This window comes from Triticum dicoccoides, chromosome 2A, assembly GCF_002162155.2.
Source record: "Triticum dicoccoides isolate Atlit2015 ecotype Zavitan chromosome 2A, WEW_v2.0, whole genome shotgun sequence".
Lineage (NCBI taxonomy): Eukaryota > Viridiplantae > Streptophyta > Magnoliopsida > Poales > Poaceae > Triticum > Triticum dicoccoides.
This window is the reverse complement of record NC_041382.1, coordinates 2,925,481-2,944,686: the sequence shown is the minus strand read 5'-3', so window position 1 is coordinate 2,944,686 and position 19,206 is coordinate 2,925,481. Positions and strand designations below refer to the sequence as shown.

Below are 19,206 nucleotides of genomic sequence, written 5' to 3'. Positions count from 1 at the left end.
AACTAAAGAAAGCGTATAGTTTTACAATTTTCCACCAAAGAAATAATCAACACCTTTGACTGGCGCCAACTTTCGGCCCACTTCAGCCACCCCGATCTCTGTTCGGCGGCGGCATACTGGTTCGCGCGGAGTCACGATGCAGCATAGCCATCCACCTGGCATCAAGCGGCTCTCGTCTTCGCCGCTGCTGAGGTTTGAATTCCCTTTCTGTCACCAGACACTTTACAAAGGAAAGGCTGTGATTCAAAGCCATAACCCCTTTCCAACTTATTATATATCCAGATCCCTCAGAGTTCAAAACTTTCCCCATGTAAGCCTGCGTCACCCGCCGTGGCAGAACCAACCCAATCTCGCAAAGCGATCCCATCATATGTTTCCACAGAAGCACGCCTCCAATTTTGGCACCAACTTCCGGCTCGCTTCAGCCGTCCGATCTCCATTCAACGGCAGCATACCGCTTCGCGCGGAATTATGATGCAGCGCAGCCGTCGATCTGGCATCGAGCGGCTCTTGCCCTCGCAGCTGTCGCTATTTGAATCCCCTTTCCGCCACCGGACACTTCACAACGGGAAAGGCCGTAATTGAAGGCCATAACTCCTTTCCAACCCACTCCAGGTCCAGCTCTCCCTCGAAGCTGAAAACTTTCCCCATGCAAGCTTGCACCTTGAGCCGTGGCAGAACCAACTCGATCTCGCAGAACGATCCCATCATATGTCTCCACACAAGCACGCCACACCCGCGTGAACACGGAGAGAAAAAGAACTGAACAATGGTGCGACAGGGAACCGCAACCGCATTCGGTTCCTCCCTCCCTAACCCTGACAGAAAGAAAGCAATGCCTTCCTTTTCCGCCCGACGATGAGAAGCTCATCCACAGGCCTTTGTTTCTCTTATTAAGATTATTATTATTATTAGGAAAGCCATCATGGCAAGCAAATCGTCTCATTTCTTCACGACTAAGATAAGACAGATGATCAGATGAAAGTTTATAAATCCGTTCATTCACTTGGGTATGAATATGATGCAATGTTGGGGGGAGGAACATGAATCCTCCAACAATTTCAGTGCCAACAAAAAACGTTGCAGCACGTGAATATATTTGCTGCTGGAGGAGGAGTAGTATATTTTTTGGTTTGGTGAGCATCGTACGCGTCCTCTTCTCTTCTCTCTCTCCCGGACCCGGTCGGTCGGTCTGTCGTCTCCCTATCCGCCTCCCCTCCTCTCCCCAACGACCAGACCAGAGCCAGAGATCTGCCTCCCTCCCCTTCCCTCCCCGAGCGCGACGGCTAGGGTTCCTCGCCGCCGCCGGCCCGCCGCCGTTCCTCTGCGGCGCGCCCAGCCGGCCGAGGCCCCCGCCGCCCCGCCGCCCGCACCGGGGCCCAGCAGCGCCTCCCTCCCTCCCTCCCGCCCTGGCGCGGCCGGTCCCGCCGCCCGGAGCGACCCCGGCGACCGGTCCATAGGCAGGTACCAGCCACCGCCCCTCACCCTCCCCTCCCCCCCTTCCTCCTGCATCCTCTGCCCGTTCAATTTCTGTTTTCCCGATTCTTCTGTCGGATGAGTGTTTTTTTCTTTCTAGAATACGTGTCTGATGAGTGCTTGCTGTAGTAGATTGGGTATTGCGAGGAGGATGCATACAGCGACGGCTGTTCCTTGACGAGTAGTTGCTGCGTGATTTTCCCAGTGCGCGTTCGAGTTCACTTGCGATGGGATGTTGTCTGATAGGTGTTTGTGATAATGCTTCTAGGGGGGGAGGGGCCAAATGCTTCCAGATTGTGGTTTGAACCTTTTTTTCTCTCTCTCGGATGAGCAAATTGACTGTTAGCAGTGAAACATGTTAGACTGAAGATATACTTCTTCTATATATAAAAAGGAAAAGGCCGAGCCGTTTATTTATCTCTGTACTGCCTTGAACTGAAATCAAAGCTTATAGCAGTAACGTGCGGTTTGAGAGCAGCACATTGGTACTGGTGGTATTGTTGCCATGATAGATGTCCTGAATTTTGTTTATGATTGGGAACATAGTAGTGGTACTGTTGCGCTGTGTTGTTTGATTTTATAAACAGTCAGAACTAAAATATTATTACCGTTTGAAGTGACCGTTTCTCCTTTTGCATGTTAGCTCTTTGCGCCCTCTTGTGGAGGATCTCAGGCCAACTATTCTGGATGCATCTATGACATGGTGGACAAGGCAGCAGAAACGAGTCAGCTTGAGGTGGCAGCCGAGGGAGTTGTTTTGTGGGATGAAGCCTTGGTAAAGACAAGCCCAGAGGATCTGCAGATGCGTTGCAAGGAGTTGCGCTGCTATAATGACATCCCTGTCATGTGTTTGAAAAAAGATGTTAACTGTGACCTGGAAAAGGACGGTTTGTTGCCAAAAATTGAAGCTGAGGTCTCTACTCCTGCCCACCAAGATTCAGTTCCTTTGAATTTTGGGCGTAACCTTGCTGTTTGTTTGGATAGCAAGGCTGGTGAGATTGGTGAAGTATCTGAACACAGAACTGGCATGGAGAGAGCGGCTTGTGGCTCACAGGGAGGAGGTATGCTGTCATTTGACCATGGATTTTGGAAGGGGGCTGTTGGAGACAAGAATCAGTTTCCCAGGATGGAAGGATGCCATGAAAATGGGGGCTTGTCAGATTTGGGAAACCATGACACTGACAAGTTTCCACAAGGTGCTGATGCCCTGAGTTTGATCGATGATAATCATGAGCTGGGAAGGGATTGTTTTCTGGCAAATATTGATGAAGAGGTGTCCTTCCCCGTTGATGAAGCTTCGGTCCCTTCCTTCTACCAGAAGAGCCATATGGATGTTTTTGTAGAAGATAGCAAGTCATGCATAGAGAAATTAACTCAAGATTCACTGGAAGGAGATATGCTTTCATGTGAGCGCGATGCCAGATTTCGTACTGAGGCTTCTGGAGACGAGAATCAACATAGGATGGTGGTGTCGAAGGGTCAGGTTTCATCTATTTGTGAAGATGCAAATAGTCCGAGTTTAAATGCTTGTGGTCTTTTTCCTGAAATAGAAGTTCTACGCCAACAGGCTGACAAAGGATACAAGGTCTTTGAACTACCCCCAGAGATATACCTGGCTAGATCTTCCTATAACCCACCTTGCCTAGATGGACTTTGTCGTAGTGGCAAGGAATCATCTGCTGTGTGCCTGGGCCATCAAGATTCTTCTGGTGTCAAATCACGTCGTCCAGATCATTTGGTACAAGAGCTCAATGCATATAACTCTTCCATTGACAAACCTTGCTCTGCCAATTTTGTTGAAAATGCCAATGATGAAGAATCAGAAAATAAAATTTCGGAGTCATTAAATGCCTCCAAGCGTAGGAATCCAAGAAGAGCCGCCTCATCAAGAAATCGCGCTCCTGCAGAACATGATCATCAAATAAACAAAGGAAGCAGTAGCACATGCAAATCTAAGAAGGTTGAGAGTTCGTGCTCATTAGTTGAAAGCGCCTTGATTAAGTTCCCAAGCAAAACTACCAAGGTAAGAAGTGGCATCAACAGACCAGTGAATTCGACTGCCTGGGGCAGTCTAGAAAAGCTAGCAGATGGTTTTGGTCAGAACTGTGAACCTTCTACCTCTAATTCTCATCTGATTTCCCTTGAAAACGGTGGGAGATCAAACAAAAGATCTGGGAAGAAAGAGCAGCCCATTGTTCGAAAGGCTCGAAGTTCAAGATGTCCAAAAAATAAGTTCCCTGCCTTTTCTGTTACCAGATATGCACCGGATGAATTGAATGGCGAACCTACCTTTTCAGTCATGGATGGTGCTTATGGCTCCGCAGAAGGTTACATAGGAAACTTCCCTAAGTTGGTTCCTCGTGCATTTCTCAATGTTTCTGATGATGCTCACAGATCTGTGCAACATATGTCTATCCAGACTGACATGCAGCAGTTAGACAGGTGCTTGGATAGTGTTGCTCAAGAAACATGCCCTGCGTACATGTGTGGAGAGTTTGCTAAATCAATTTCCGAACCTTCTCTTAATAATGGCGGTGTTGGATTTTCACCTGACTCTGTTTTGGAGGTAGCCTCTGTTACATGTGAAAACAACACCTCTGCAAGCCATGATGTTAAACTGCGTGGAAACCCATCTTATCCTGCTGTATTGACTGAAAGTGATCTTCATGCATCTGATTTATCTATTCCTGACTTTGGAAAAAATCATGCGTCATCATCAACAGATTTTGAGCAGCAGCCCAAAACTGTGAGGGGTGATGAGAACACAAGAAGTGAAGAGATTAATCAGTCTCATGCCATAATTGGTTATGTTGGTGAGGGAAAAGTGCAAGGCTTAGAGAAGTCCAATGCAGTGAGGAAAACTAAGATGCTGGAAAAGCAGAAAGGCCGAAAGAAAGATGGAATAAAGGGAAATAACATAAGGGATGGAAGTTCCACCAAAATTTCATCAAGTGAAGCTTCACAATACAGGGTCTTCTCTGATGATCCATCTTCACTTGTTTCATCAGGACCTTTAAAGTTCAGTTCTTGTTTTGAGGTCGTAACTTCTGCCACACATGGTATCAGTATGCATGAACATGGCTGGGTGCAGGGTACTTCTGTAATTGGCAAGGAGAAAACGAGTGCACTTAACAATGTAAAATCACCGAGGTGCAAGAAAAGTGGTGGTCTTAGAGGGAAGAAGGATATGGTGCGGGATCCGCATGTGAAGCAAGAAAGCAAGAAGAAAAATATAGCAGATGCCATTTTCATTGATTCTGGATTGTCTACTTTACCTTATCAGCTCGCTACTAATCTGGCAACATCTCATACGAATGAACAGGGTAGGTCTCCTGTTATTTGAATTTTATTACTTAATCCTGTTTAACTGTCATGTATCAAGTAACTTCAGTAGATACTGACATTCTTCTAAATTTTATAGGTTATCGTAGTCCAGCTATTGAATATACATTTCAGAATCCAGTAGCTATATCTACCGAATTACCTGGAAATGCTGCTGGCTCAACAGGTGGGGCATCTGTATCGCAGCCTAAACGTGCTGCATGGGCATGTTGTGATGATTGCCAAAAGTGGCGCTGCATACCATCTGAATTGGCAGATGTCATTGGAGAAAACAGATGGTATAGCTTTTCTTCCTGTTACCTTTTGATCATCTTCCAGGGTTGCACTTGTCTGCTAATAGCCTAATCTAACTGAGAATCATATACTGGAGTTTTGTACTACATCGCTCCGCTCTGTGAGAATTCAGATTTTCCTTTTAAACTTCTTCCTTTTTGCTTAGATAGTTTTAATTTTGCAGGCTACTAATCCTGAATCATGAACTTGAGCTGCAATGGTTTTCGTAGAAAGATGCTAATTTGGTTAATGTCAAGAGATTAACTGGGATAATACTGTCACACACACTACATTTCCTCATGTGTTGTGTAAAGATGACATGTCGATACTATCTTCATGTAATTCCATTGAGAATCTTGGCAGTAGCTGCTAGCCCAGTTACTCAGTGGAAGAAATACTCCTTGATTGTTCCCATGCAAACAGATGTGGAGCTACAATTTTTTGTCTGTGGGTTCGGTTCTAATATATAGTTCACATGTCTGTGTTGGGTCTATCCCTCTAATAATTTGTGTTTCATCAAGGGTGTTTCCAAGAAATGCACTGCTCATGCATATTAAGGTTTTTATACAAATATAATATGGGAGCCCCACAACCTATCATGTGGCTCTGCTACTCTGTGAAAATATGTATTTTGGTATTTCTTTTGCTCTTTCTGTTATGTTCTGTTATGATATAGTGCATTTGTGTGCTAATTTTAATCATGGTTCATATATCGAATGCTTTATGCTTCTGATCCATCCTTGTTACTGTGAAGGACTTGCAAGGACAATGATGACAAGGCGTTTGCTGATTGTTCTATACCACAAGCGAAGACAAACGCTGAGATCAATGCTGAGCTTGAACTTTCAGATGCTTCTGCTGATGAAGCTGACAAGGATGGATCAAACTCAAAAGGTTTTGAATTGTTTTTGCATTTTTCTTCAGTACACTTTCTAGCATAGTTGAAAAAGCGCGCCTTGGCTCTAGTGCTTAATTGCACTTGATGTGCGCATACACTTTGGTCAGAAAAGCACAAGGCGGTGGCAAAACACACAATTAACGCCTAGCACTTTTTTTTAAACTTTGCTTTCTAGTCATAATACATAAGGCTCTATGTTGCACATCAATAGAATCTGATTTTAGGATGCTCTTTTGCATCATTTCTGTTGTGTAGCTTCTAGGGCACCGTCCTGGACAAATCTCAGATCGAACACATATCTACATCGTAACCGAAGGAATCAATCCATCGATGAGGTATGTGCTGATTGTATGATTCACTCACTTTTTTCTGTATTGATCATATTCATCTACTTCTCTGATTGCAGTTATAAGGACAGTTAGTAAATAAAGTTGGTATAGATTCTTATAGTTAGTGTATTGGAGTCAGAACCTTACAATGTTATCAAGCTTAATGGGGATGAATGTGGTGCACTTTTAGAATTCCAAATAAATTTCAATCTTCCTCGACTTCCACTTGTTGGATGGGCTGGGAAAAATTGCTGGAGAAGTGCATAATAAAATGATAAACATTTGTACCATAGTCAGTGTAAATCAGAGATGGGCGGATGGCTATTCTTAGCTAAGTAATTAAGTGCACACAGTCACACACTTGCAGTAGATTCTTTTTGCATAATACCATCTCTTACTTTCTACTTATAGGATGAAATAGTGAACTGTGGGAAAGTCAAGTGTATAAAAAAGAACAAATTTGCACCCTAGTCACTGCTAATTCTCTTCTCAACAAATGCATTTTCTCTCCTGTGACAACTATTCTGATCCATTATAGATTATACTATTTTGAACCAGTGTACACAATGTATTGATTCTTTGTTCTTGATTCATGGAGCGTGAATGCCACTTAACATATCAAAATAATGGCCTGATTTTTTATCTTGTGTATTTTTTACATTGAAAATACTATCAGAGCATGGTATGCAACTGCAAGCCTCCTCAAGACGGCCGAATGGGTTGTAGAGATGGCTGTTTGAACAGAATGCTCAACATTGAATGTGCAAAACGTACATGTCCATGCGAGGAGCAATGTTCTAATCAGCAGGTCAGTTTTTGCATTTTTTTCTTTGTTCTGATGCATATTTCCTGTATTATATTGGGTTTGATCTTATAAAATATCTAAAACAGTTTCAAAGGCGCAACTATGCAAAAATTGCATGGTTCCATTCTGGTAAGAAGGGCTATGGATTGAAGTTGCAAGAAGAAGTATCTGAAGGACGGTTCCTTATTGAATATGTTGGCGAGGTACCAATTCAGACTGCCTACTTTTTTAATCCTTTCTTCTGTTGGTGGTGATCATCCTGTGGGATGGGTTGGGTCACTTGGGTGCATGTGTGGTTGCTATATTCCTGTTGGTGCATGTGTGTGTTAGTTTTGTGCTATTTGAATATTTAGGTTCATTAATTTGAGACAAATTAATACAATAATTTCTACCACTCACACATCTTTTGACCAAAACAAATTGATACTATAATTGATCAGGGTAGCTATATTTCACCAAAAAAATCTGTAGCACAACCTGTACATGGCCTCAGTCGCGCGTCGTGACAAACACCGACATCTTCTCCAGCAACCATTGTGGCTCTCTCCCGTGCCGCCATCCTTCTCCTTCTTGATTGCTTCACAGCTGACCCTCTGGCTTCTTGTCAACCGGCTGAGAGTCCACGAGAGGATTTTATCACGAAACTTTCTACATCATCCAAAGATATTACACCATTCAAGTCCATTGGGTTGCTCACACAATCCAAAAAGCACATTGCCTATAGGCACATCTGAGGATTGTGCCCGTGAGCACAAGCAGCGTGCCAAAACAAACTGAAATATTACATCGTGTTGAATATGTTGAATATGAAAACTGGTTCGCCACTTCCACGAAACGGGACTCTGGGTGCAGCTAGCACTATTGTCTAATGGCTCACCTAACCTTCTTGGGTCGACAGGCAAAAGGATTCAAAGTAATCAATAATTTCATGGCCCAGTCATACCAGTCGGTCCATATGCATGATGTAAATGCCCATCATCTATTTTGACACAGTTGTAACATCATTTTGTTGTTTTTCCAACATGCAAATAATTACACGCTCCACCCATAATACATATTTACAGCCCACAGGGGTACAAATCCTCCTGCTCTTCTGTTCCATTAAAATCCAAAAGTATTTTTACCAAAGTATAAATCGTACCTTTAAAGAGAACGTCTTTGTTGATTTGTTTACTTCGTTGTTCTTTCAGGTCCTTGATATAACGACTTATGAATCCCGCCAAAGAGATTATGCTTCTAAGGGCAAGAAGCATTTCTACTTTATGGCACTAGATGGTGGTGAGGTAGGCTTTATGATTTCTGTCATTATGTTTTGCCCAAGAACTCTTCTATTGTATTAGTTTTTAACTCCCTCCATGTTCAGTTGCAAGCCTTTCACCATTTTCTATGTGTTTGATGCTAAATATCTTATTATTTCCCTTTATATCCTTCTGTCTGCCATTAATAGATGATACCACACACATAAGTACATAACCCTATGTTGCACCCACTATTCTAAGTCATTTGTCCTGATACTAGTACACAGATATATCTGTTGGGCCACTTTTAACCTCTTGCTTTGAATCCGTCCAGGTAATAGATGCCTGCACCAAGGGAAACTTGGGCCGGTTCATCAACCACAGCTGCAGTCCTAATTGTCGCACAGAGAAGGTGGAAGTTCTGTTTATTTGTTTATTTGTCCTTGTATTGTTGTGCACATTTCTTGCCTTGCTAAAATATGCTGATAATCTCTGTTACCAACATGAGCTTACTAAATTATTTCTCCTTGTTTAGTGGATGGTCAATGGAGAAGTTTGCATTGGAATTTTTGCTATGAGGAACATCAAAAAGGTAATGCTAGATATCATCAACAAACTTAGCTTCTCACAGAGCCTTGTCCCACCTCCTATGCCTCATCTTTTTAGATGTTAACTTAAGTTTTTACCTTTAAGGATGATGATTTACTTTGTGATAATATTTCTAATTGAACTTGCAACAATCGAAGGTCCTCATTTTGTTATTTGACTAGTTTCCTGTATCCGCCTATATCTATATGATGCATGTAGTTGATATTTATTTTCTCACAGGATGAAGAATTAACGTTTGATTACAACTATGTTCGTGTATCTGGTGCTGCTCCTCAAAAATGTTTTTGTGGCACTGCCAAATGCCGGGGTTACATTGGTGGAGACATATCAGGGTCTGGTATCAGCACCCAACATGTTGCAGAAGCAGAGTATTTTGAACCCATGGTCACTTACAAGGATGCCGAGGAAATGCTAGGAAATGCATGTTCTCATGGTGCAAATCCTAGTGTTGTTGAGCTTGAGCATGAGACCTCCATCCAACAAGAAGATTCAAATAACTGCATACCTGTAACCCCAGACTCTGAACCTCACCAAACTTCCCCTATCTTATTTGAAAATAGTGAGCTAGAAAATTCCTGGGAAATGTGGAGCCCCCAGGATGCCGAAGACCCCACCCGTACACCTGTCCATGTGCCCAGAACAATAGATAGTACTTTGCAGCAGTTACCAGTATATGACACTCAGCCATTAGAATTCTTGCCGAAGGCTCCTAACACAATGGATGGATCAAAGGCTCCAAATGTGATGAATCAATCAGCACGTAGCTCCGATTTGGGGCAAAACCTGGTGGTACCTGGTTTCCATGCTAAGAAGAAAAACAATCTAAAAGATCACAGAGATGTAAAATCATCATCATGTTCTACTGACAATGAAAATACTCTCGGAGGTAACACTTGCTGCCAAATGTTCTTTTCTTGCTGCCTGGCATAATAAATTTAATGATGTCTCTGGTATCTGCAGTTGAAGCAAGACTGAACAACCTACTGGATCGAGATGGAGGTATTAGCAGACGAAAAGTATGTAACTAACTTATCCATTTTATTGTATACCTTTCTGAATACTGGACTTGGATTGAATATTCTGCTCTAACTTGGAACAAGTATGCTAAATTGGAAACAACACTCTCTGTCTTGTGTATCTGTCCTTAGCCCACCGTGTACACAGATCAATGAAATAATTGACTAAGTTGGAAATAGATCATTGCTATCCCTAACTAAAGCAAGAGAAATTATTCAATCCACTGGCTACTTCGCTGCACAGTCACTACCAACTTCTAGTACATGCATACCATTCATCTTAGCTGGTGCTTCGTGCATATCGAACCACTAATGCTCCATGCATTTCGTTGTGCTGCAGTGCTTTAGTTGGGACAGAATTTTGATCAGCACTGTAAGAAGCCTCGTAGGTTTAGATGTGCAGTACATCAAACACCACTTTTGCATGGAATGTGGTTTCTTTAATAACGAAATATCATGGTTTTCATGCATGGACAGATATATCAAAACACAGTTTCCTGTGGCAAGGACACATAGTGAAACAGAGGGAGTAATTTAGATATGACATTGTTCACTGAAAGTTGGGAAGGCTTAGGGGATGAGCATAATTTGATTAGTGATGCTGACATTTTCATAGTGTATGAAAGACATATTACTATGGTGGCACTCACATTTCTTCAGTACAAAAGCTCAAGGATTTGTCGAACCTTCTTAGTTTTCAGATTCTTTTTGATTGCTTATACTGTGTAGATAGCAAGGCATAGCTCCATCTTGGAAGGGTTCACTATTACTATGGTGGCACTCACATTTCTAATGGTGCAGATGTTTGTTTCTGCTCCACCTTTTCTTACATGTTCTAACTAGTGGTGTGAACAATTTGTTTTCTAAACAGGATTCAACAAATGGATATTTGAGGCTTCTTCTATTTGTGACCGCAGCAGCACGTGACAATGCCGCGGCCGCAGCAGCACGTGACAATGCCGCGGCCGCAGCATCACATGATGCGACCGCAATGGAACATGAAAATGCTGCGACCCCAGCGGAACGTGACAATGCTGGGGGCACATCTAAAAGGTTTGGTTACCGTGTTGGGATGTCTAGCAAGTTTTCTGTATCCAGTCTAAGTGAGCTACTGTTTAATCTCTTTCAGTGCAAGGGATCTTTCGTTAATTCTTGATGCACTTCTAAAAACAAAATCACGCTCTGTCCTGTTGGATATCATCAACACGAATGGTATATTTCCTTGCCTTTCTGCAACTTCCTATATGAAAGATGATCTTTTATAATTACAAAATGGTAATTTTGTTTCTATTCTGCGACAGGATTGCAAATGCTTCATAATATATTGAAGCAGAATCGAGACACCTTTCTTCGAAGACCTATAATACGGAAGCTTCTGAAGGTTTGCCACTTTTTTGATTTCATCCATTCCTATAATCACCTGTTGTATGGTTTCAGTTGTGATCATCTTTGTATGGTTTCGACCATGGTGATGTCCCACCACCTGGTCTTTTCCTGTGTATTTCACATTTTATTACTATTCTATATTTCCATCAACTAGTCTTTATGAATGTTGGCACCTTCCTTTAGGTATTGGAGTTTCTTGCTTTGAAGGGAATCCTGAGAGCTGAAAAAATAAATGAAGAAGCCCCACGTGAGGAAATGGAAAGGTTAGGTTATTCTAATTCGTAACTTCTGATTCTACTAAATGAAATGCTGATTAAAGAATTTCATAGTGGGTTGGACGGTTAACCTTTTTCTTTTTATGCAAATATCATACATTTTTCTATTTTGTTGTAATGAGTTCTTAGTTTGGACTACATAGGGTTTCCCAAAAGGATAGCAAATTATTGCTTGAGTTATTTCTTTGTATGTTATATGATTGAACTCTCTAGTTTCCTATAAGGGCATTTCCAAGGGCAATCCCCCATTTGCCCAAAAAGTGGGTGGGTGAACAAATGAGGTGTCGAGCCATCACAAATAATTCAAAGAAAAATATTGCAACACAAAAATTTGTTAAACAATTCAAATAGGAATTCGCAAATTAAAATTCAATTTATTCAGAGATCCTAGGCTTCTATTGGTTTCCATGATGCACACACTCATGATCATTGATAAGTTGTTGATGCACTTATTTACAATGCATAAACAACAACAGCAACAACAACAACAAGCCTTTCAGTTCCAAACAAGTTGGGGTAGGCTTGAGTTGAAACCTACTCCCTCCGTTCCAAATTACTCGTCGCAGAAATGGATGTATCTAGAACTAAAATACATCTAGATACATCCATACCTGCGACAAGTAATTCGGAACGGAGGGAGTATTAGATTTCGGAACCTAGTCATGGTTCTGAGCATCTTGAGAATATTCTGAATTTCAGCCGGTTCTTGTTCTGGGAGTTCGAGAAGCTCTCCAGTGTAGTCAGCCCATGGGGTGTAACTTGACGACACTCATCCTCCACCATCATGTTGTGCTCAATTTGTCCAAAGGCCCTCTCCACATCCTTCCTCTCACCTTCTTGCATTTGGGCAAATAGAAACTTTTTGGTACTTTGTCGATTGGAGATTGTCTTCATAGATGTCGCCTGTTGAGGGTAGATACCATTGGCAAGGGTGCGTGCTAGGCGCCAGCCAGATGTAGGAGCGGAAATATCAACCGTTTTCTTGCCGGCGAGCGACCTTGCAGCAATCGTTGCTTCCGATGAGCGGCCTCGCAACACCGGTGCTTCCAGCGCTCCTTCGCCGTGCTCGTCGCTGGCCTTGCAACATCCCCTCGTAGCTTCTTCAGACGCCATTGCAGCATCACTGGCTCATTGGAATGCTGCTCCCAGCTTGCAGCAACGCTGTAGCTCTCGCAGGCATGCAACAGGTGGCGAGGAAGCGATCCTCGCCGCTCTGCCGTACCCTTGTCTCACAACAGCGGCACCGGCCATATGGAATGGGAGCGCCCTTGTTTGTTGAGGTGTAGAAGGGAATCAGTTGAGGTGCAAAAGGGGTGTGTGTGAGAGAGAGGAAGACACACATGACATGGGAGATTGGGTAGAGGATGAGTGGATGTGGTGCTTCGGCTGGTGATAAGGCAAGAAAGATAAGCAGTAGATGGGCCCACTCAACAAACGTCGCACAGGTCAGCTGTTGTTTTTGTGTTTACAACCGGGTGTGTCAAATCAGTTTCCATCGGCAAGGTAGTACCCCATGGTATAGTTGTTGCCATTAATAGTAGGAAGTGATGCCTAAACATGGCATCATGGAAGGGCAGCGTAGCTGCTAAATAGTCTTGGAAGAGCATTACATGACCCTCAGCCCTTGCACTAGTTAAGAACTTGATGCCCCAGTGAGAACCTGTGAAGTCAAGAACATGATCCTCTTCCAACTCCATTACTTCAAGTGCCTCGCTCATCATCACCAATAGAGACGGTGAAGACAAGGCGAAATCCTTGCTTCGAAACATATTCATTAGTGATGTCAAAACTTGAGTCGGGTTGGTCTTGGGCCGACGACATGTGGGGCTAGGCAGCATGTAGCTCCGTGATTGATTTTGGGCGTTGCCGCGAGAGCTAAGGTGAGGCGGCGGCTATCTTGGGAGGGACCTAGATCGTGAAATTGGGGTGGACAATGGCGGAGGGGTGAGGCAGTGCAACGACGAGTGGGGCAACATGGTGTCGGTCAGGGCCTGCGGGTCAAGAGGGCTGGGTTGGGCTCGGGGAGGGGAAATCCCATCTGCTGGTGGGCTCGAGGTGGGGTCAGTGTGGGCCCTATCTGACGTGGAGGTGGATAGTTGAACTCCCACATTTCCGTCTCAATTTTGGGGAGAAAGGGGCAATGGGCTATCCGCGGTCATATGGAGGAGCCCTTCAGACAAGATTTTTGGGCCAAAAGCGAGCATTGTCAGACAAACAACAAATGGGGTGTTTTAGGGCCGCTCCTTGGAAAAGCTCTAACATCTAGTTGGATGGCCTTGTAATTGCTTGTGTTTATATAGCAAACATATGCAAGTAAAGTTTTTTTTTGTTTGAGAAAGCACAAATCGCAAAGGTAGGAACAAAGTTACTTACATGCCCAAGGGAACAAATGGGGGGGGGGGATCATTGGACATCTACCGGCCTGGATGCACGACCCTCGTCGATGATGGCCCTAAGAAGAGTGTGGTGGTCTGGATGCAAGTTGTCATTTGTCAAATGTTGCATGCATTTGGGTGCTTCCAGAGCATCTAGGATGTGAGGAGCACGACACTCGCAAGGCAGCATTTGCGCCGCTCTTTTGGTGTCGTTTGCTTAGTAGTGTGTCACCAGTTGATGAGGGCTTCGCCGGGGATGGGGCCGCAGAAGTGGGCATGGGTCCAGGAGAGGACTTTTAGTAACATCCCGGCTTAATGGGTCTAGGAGATAGACTACTCATAAAAACGAGGTGCGCTTTCTTTTCTGGGAGCCCATCCGAAAGGCACCTCAAAGTTAGGCTAAGCGTGCTTGGCTTGGAGCAATTTGAGGATGGGTGACCGACGCGGAAGTTGATCTCGGGTGCGCACGAGTGAGGACAAAGTGCGTACGAAATGCCCCATCAACCTGCAGTGTGGGTTACCTTGAAACATAAGCGGCGTGGAGGTGGATAGTTGAACTCCCACATTTCCGTCTCAATTTTGGGGAGAAAGGGGTAATGGGCTATCCGCGGTCATATGGAGGAGCCCTTCGGACAAGATTTTTGGGCCAAAAGCGAGCATTGTCAGACAAACAACAAATGGGGTGTTTTAGGGCCGCTCCTTGGAAAAGCTCTAACATCTAGTTGGATGGCCTTGTAATTGCTTGTGTTTATATAGCAAACATATGCAAGTAAAGTTTTTTTTTGTTTGAGAAAGCACAAATCGCAAAGGTAGGAACAAAGTTACTTACATGCCCAAGGGAACAAATGGGGGGGGGGGATCATTGGACATCTACCGGCCTGGATGCACGACCCTCGTCGATGATGGCCCTAAGAAGAGTGTGGTGGTCTTGATGCAAGTTGTCATTTGTCAAATGTTGCATGCGTTTGGGTGTTTGGGTGCTTCCAGAGCATCTAGGATGTGAGGAGCACGACACTCGCAAGGCAGCATTTGCGCCGCTCTTTTGGTGTCGTTTGCTTAGTAGTGTGTCACCAGTTGATGAGGGCTTCGCCGGGGATGGGGCCGCAGAAGTGGGCATGGGTCCAGGAGAGGACTTTTAGTAACATCCCGGCTTAATGGGTCTAGGAGATAGACTACTCATAAAAACGAGGTGCGCTTTCTTTTCTGGGAGCCCATCCGAAAGGCACCTCAAAGTTAGGCTAAGCGTGCTTGGCTTGGAGCAATTTGAGGATGGGTGACCGACGCGGAAGTTGATCTCGGGTGCGCACGAGTGAGGACAAAGTGCGTACGAAATGCCCCATCAACCTGCAGTGTGGGTTACCTTGAAACATAAGCGGCGTGCAGCAAACAGTTCGTCGAGGAACTCAATCTTGGCAGCTTCCTTTGATGGCCGTAGACCATGGTCAGCCACCAATTGCCTGGCTGGGGAGGAAACCTGGGCTGAGACGGCGTTATTGGTCGGCGTCACATTGGTTAGGGAGACGCAACAACTCTTCCAAGCAACAATAATTCCACCTGAAGTACCAACTGCTGGGAGACAAGTGTAACCATCAAACTCTGATCCCACCGTTTAAGAACGAGTTAGGGAGTTAAAGTTTTGACTTTGGGCATTGGAAGAGACGACAGTAGAGCGAACAGCTATGCACTGGTCTTTGTCGTTAAGACCTCGCAGTTGATATGAGTGAGGTCTTGATTTACAGCTATGTGTAGTTGCAGGTTTTCGATACTGCGTTACCCCTGACCCTATTAGTCTATCACTAAACCTTGCCGGTGGATAATGGTCATAGAAAAATCTCCATTGCCAATACCTTTGAGTTTTGTCCTTTTTGGAGCTTCAGTTGTACAAATTTTCATTACCTTGTTCTGTACTTTTTATTGTTGCAGATTCAGGGACTCGATGTTGAAATTGACCCGGCATAGTGATAAACAGGTAATGTACTAGAGATGATGGATGCTTTTTAACTTGGTACTTTGGACATGCATCTGCATGCTGTTTATTTGTTAGAATGTTTAACTGACAAGTTTTATGCATGGAAAGATACGCCATTTTCTGATGTAACTTTATAAATGTAACAAATGAATTAAATAATTGAGGAGGGGAAAACCTTATATAAAAGTGTACATGGATGTGACCATACTTGTGGCGTGCACAGCTTATCCCACAAACCTTTGCTTATTTTCATGTTCATAAAACTTGGTCCCAACTCCCCCACCATTCTTGTCCTGGCTTAACACCAGAGACAGGTCTGCTAGTTAAGTGAGCTACAGTTTCCCCTATTAAAAAATACTGTTAAGAGCAGATGCATTTCATGAAATTGACATGCCTGTTAGGTTTACCAGTCATGGTACCCTACGGAAGTCTTTGCTGCTGGCTAAGTAGCTATTTGTCAGTTCACATTATTTATTATTTTGTCTTTCCTAGCCCTGTTCACATTCTTTTTAGGTTTTGCAGTAAGAAACAAGGAAATTAAAATTTGTTACTCTCTGCAAGCATAGTTTAGGTTCTTCATGAATAGCTATGGTCTTGTCCAGTTTTCCCAATATCTGATTTTATATTCATTTTAACAGGTTCAAACTATCGCTCGGCACTTCTGTGAGAAGTGGATCCATCCTTATATGGATGGACCTGTTTCAACTTCAAAATGGTGTACAGATTCATATTCCAATAGAAGAAAGCGCAAGAGCCGTTGGGATTATCAACCAGAATCCCACTATAAAATGGTTGGATCACTAGTTCGGAAAGTCTATGGAGAATTGGGTCTTCAGGCTGGCTTGACCAGAAATAGGTCGCAGCCTGTGATGGGAGGCAGCTCAACAGGCACAGACGATGATGTGCCTCCTGGGTTTGAGCCTCAGCAGGGTCGTTCTGTAGCTCCAGGATTCTGCCTCCCTAACTTGAATATTTCATATGGGATTCCCATTGCTCATGTTCAGCACTTGGGAACCCCAGAAGTCGAAGGAGGTGGCAACCGTGGACAGAAATGGAAAGTCGCACCTGGTGTGCCTTTTATTCCTTTCCCACAGTTGCAACGAGGGAGTCCTTGTCCTTCTACTTCAACTCAGATGTCCTGTCATGACGCCATGAGGCAGAACAACAGTTCAGGATATCGAGGAAGAGGTTTCGACAGAGGTGGAAGGGTGCAAAGGAATGGGAGGAATGGGGCAAGAACGAGATATCCATATGATCATCAAGGAAGAAGATTCCCAAGCAATCATCATAGATCTGAAAGATGGCAGCCCTGGCCCCAGGAACATGATGGTGGTTCAGGATCTAGGGGCAGACAATGAATGACCCAGCCCCTGGCATCAAACATCAATTAGTTGTGTGTATACATGGTAATTCCTTCCTGTTCATCAGAAGTGTACACAAGCAAACTGTGTTAGCTTCTCATTCTATGTAACAGAAGTTTTTCACTGATTCCAACAGTAGCAGAACATGTGCTACAGATAGGTAATTGCCATTGCAGTTTTGTTACTAACAATGTGTAATCTCAATAGGAATAATAATTGATTTGATTCAAATCTTCTTACAGGCCAAAATTGCTAATTCATTTGTTGTCAACTTCTTGATGTTCAGTGTGAGCGGCAATCAATCGGAGGAAGAGGACTAGTACGATTTTCATTGTAATTTTAATTTTTTTACTGGTCATTCTGCCTCCAATTGTCTTTCCTTGTACTGGCCGTTTTTCTGGATAATAATTATCAGTTCTAAGATGCCCTTTGGGTGTCTTTCTTGAAGAAAAAAACATCTTGATGCCCATGTTACCTGTGTTATTTTCTGTTTTATTTTGTTTTGTTGTGTGCCTGCAGCTTTTGTTCTCAGGAAAGTGATGCGCGCTTTTGATATTCTACAAGAATGTTCTGGCTTAGTATTCCGTTTCTCATCTTCTATGCCAATAATATTCATAGTTAGCTGTGCGTTGGGCCAACTGCAATAGAATCTGGACCTGTGGCGCAAATATAGAAAAGAAAACTATCTGAGTCACAGGATCCGACATGGATGGCTCAGATGAGCATGAAGGCATCCCAGGCCAATGTACATCTCAGGAAATGCCCCCTGAAATACTGTTGAAGTAAATCTCAACTTTCTCATTTTAATTGTTTTGTCCTTAGTAAATAAGATTATTTTAAAAACTACATCCTCCATCCCATAATATAAGTGTTTTTTACACTAGTGTAGCGTCAAAAGCTTTGAAGGGATCCCGACTCATCTGCACCCGTGTTGAATAAAAAAATCAAGACAAATACTAGAAAATTTTGATGCGCGAGTTCCGCCCCAATTTTCAAATCATTTGGATCCGATTTATTTTTTTTGCTAAAAACTACTCAGATGTCCAAATGAGCTAATATTTGGAGTGAACTTCACGCAATAAATTGTCTATCATGGGAGTTTTTTTGGAATTTTTCTAGTAATTTTTTAAAAAAAAATTCTGACCGGTTGCACATGAGCGTGGGCATTGAATTCGCTGCACTCCAAAAGCTCTCTTATATTATGCATGTGTTTTGAAGTACTTGCCTTCTTTTATATCAGTAATTATGCAAGAAAATTGTAAACGTTGGAAACAAAAAAAATATGTCAATATCTTATGAGAAAATTTCTGAGTACATGACAACATTACGTCATCCTGTTCAAGTACATGGCACAATTTGGGTACATGTCAAAGTGGACAATCCCAACAACAACCATTTGAGTACATGTCAAAATGAACCATCCGAGGCACAACTATTCAAGTACTCCTTTCGTCTCAAAATAAGTGACTTAACTTTGTACAGTACAAAGTGACGGAGGGGGTACATATCAAACTGGACCGAGGAAGACTAGTATATGATCTGTGGTCTTTAAGTGAGATAGGATCAACTCCAAAATTTCATATTTAGGCAATTCAAAAAATTCTGATTTTTTTAGACAACATACCTGCAGGGTATGTCTACGACTCCAAAACAAATCAACTCAAAACTCGATCTACAATTAGAGATTCAAAAAACACAAATTCCACTATGAATAGTGTCAGCTTTGAGTGACTTGTATTTGCCACTATTCACATCCAAATTTGTCTTTTTTGATTCTTTATGTGTAGTTTGAATTAGGAGCTGAAACTTTTTGAGGTTGTACATCAAGCATGGACATGTGTCTGCAAATATTTT

The 19,206-nt window shown here is 43.1% G+C and overlaps 1 protein-coding gene across 3 annotated transcripts; it reads left to right on the top strand.

Annotated features, from left to right (window-relative positions):
* Positions 1 to 1,348: 1,348 nt before the first annotated feature.
* On the top strand, positions 1,349 to 17,821 carry LOC119352654. Of its 3 annotated transcripts, none has more exons than XR_005170211.1 (19): positions 1,349 to 1,464; positions 2,120 to 4,799; positions 4,898 to 5,096; positions 5,846 to 5,985; positions 6,245 to 6,324; positions 6,995 to 7,126; positions 7,210 to 7,326; positions 8,314 to 8,406; positions 8,696 to 8,773; positions 8,897 to 8,953; positions 9,190 to 9,856; positions 9,931 to 9,986; positions 10,858 to 11,039; positions 11,116 to 11,198; positions 11,288 to 11,367; positions 11,556 to 11,635; positions 15,946 to 15,991; positions 16,630 to 17,512; positions 17,639 to 17,821. XR_005170211.1 is itself a non-coding variant. In XM_037619234.1 (18 exons), the coding sequence occupies exons 2-18, from the start codon at positions 2,177 to 2,179 to the stop codon at positions 17,347 to 17,349; spliced, it is 5,433 nt and encodes a 1,810-aa protein (XP_037475131.1). In that variant the 5' UTR covers positions 1,349 to 1,464; positions 2,120 to 2,176; the 3' UTR covers positions 17,350 to 17,593. The 3 variants fall into 3 exon arrangements, 1 of the variants encoding a protein (XP_037475131.1); XR_005170210.1 differs by having other exon boundaries at positions 17,595 to 17,821; XM_037619234.1 differs by lacking the exon at positions 17,639 to 17,821 and having other exon boundaries at positions 16,630 to 17,593.
* Positions 17,822 to 19,206: the final 1,385 nt, after the last annotated feature.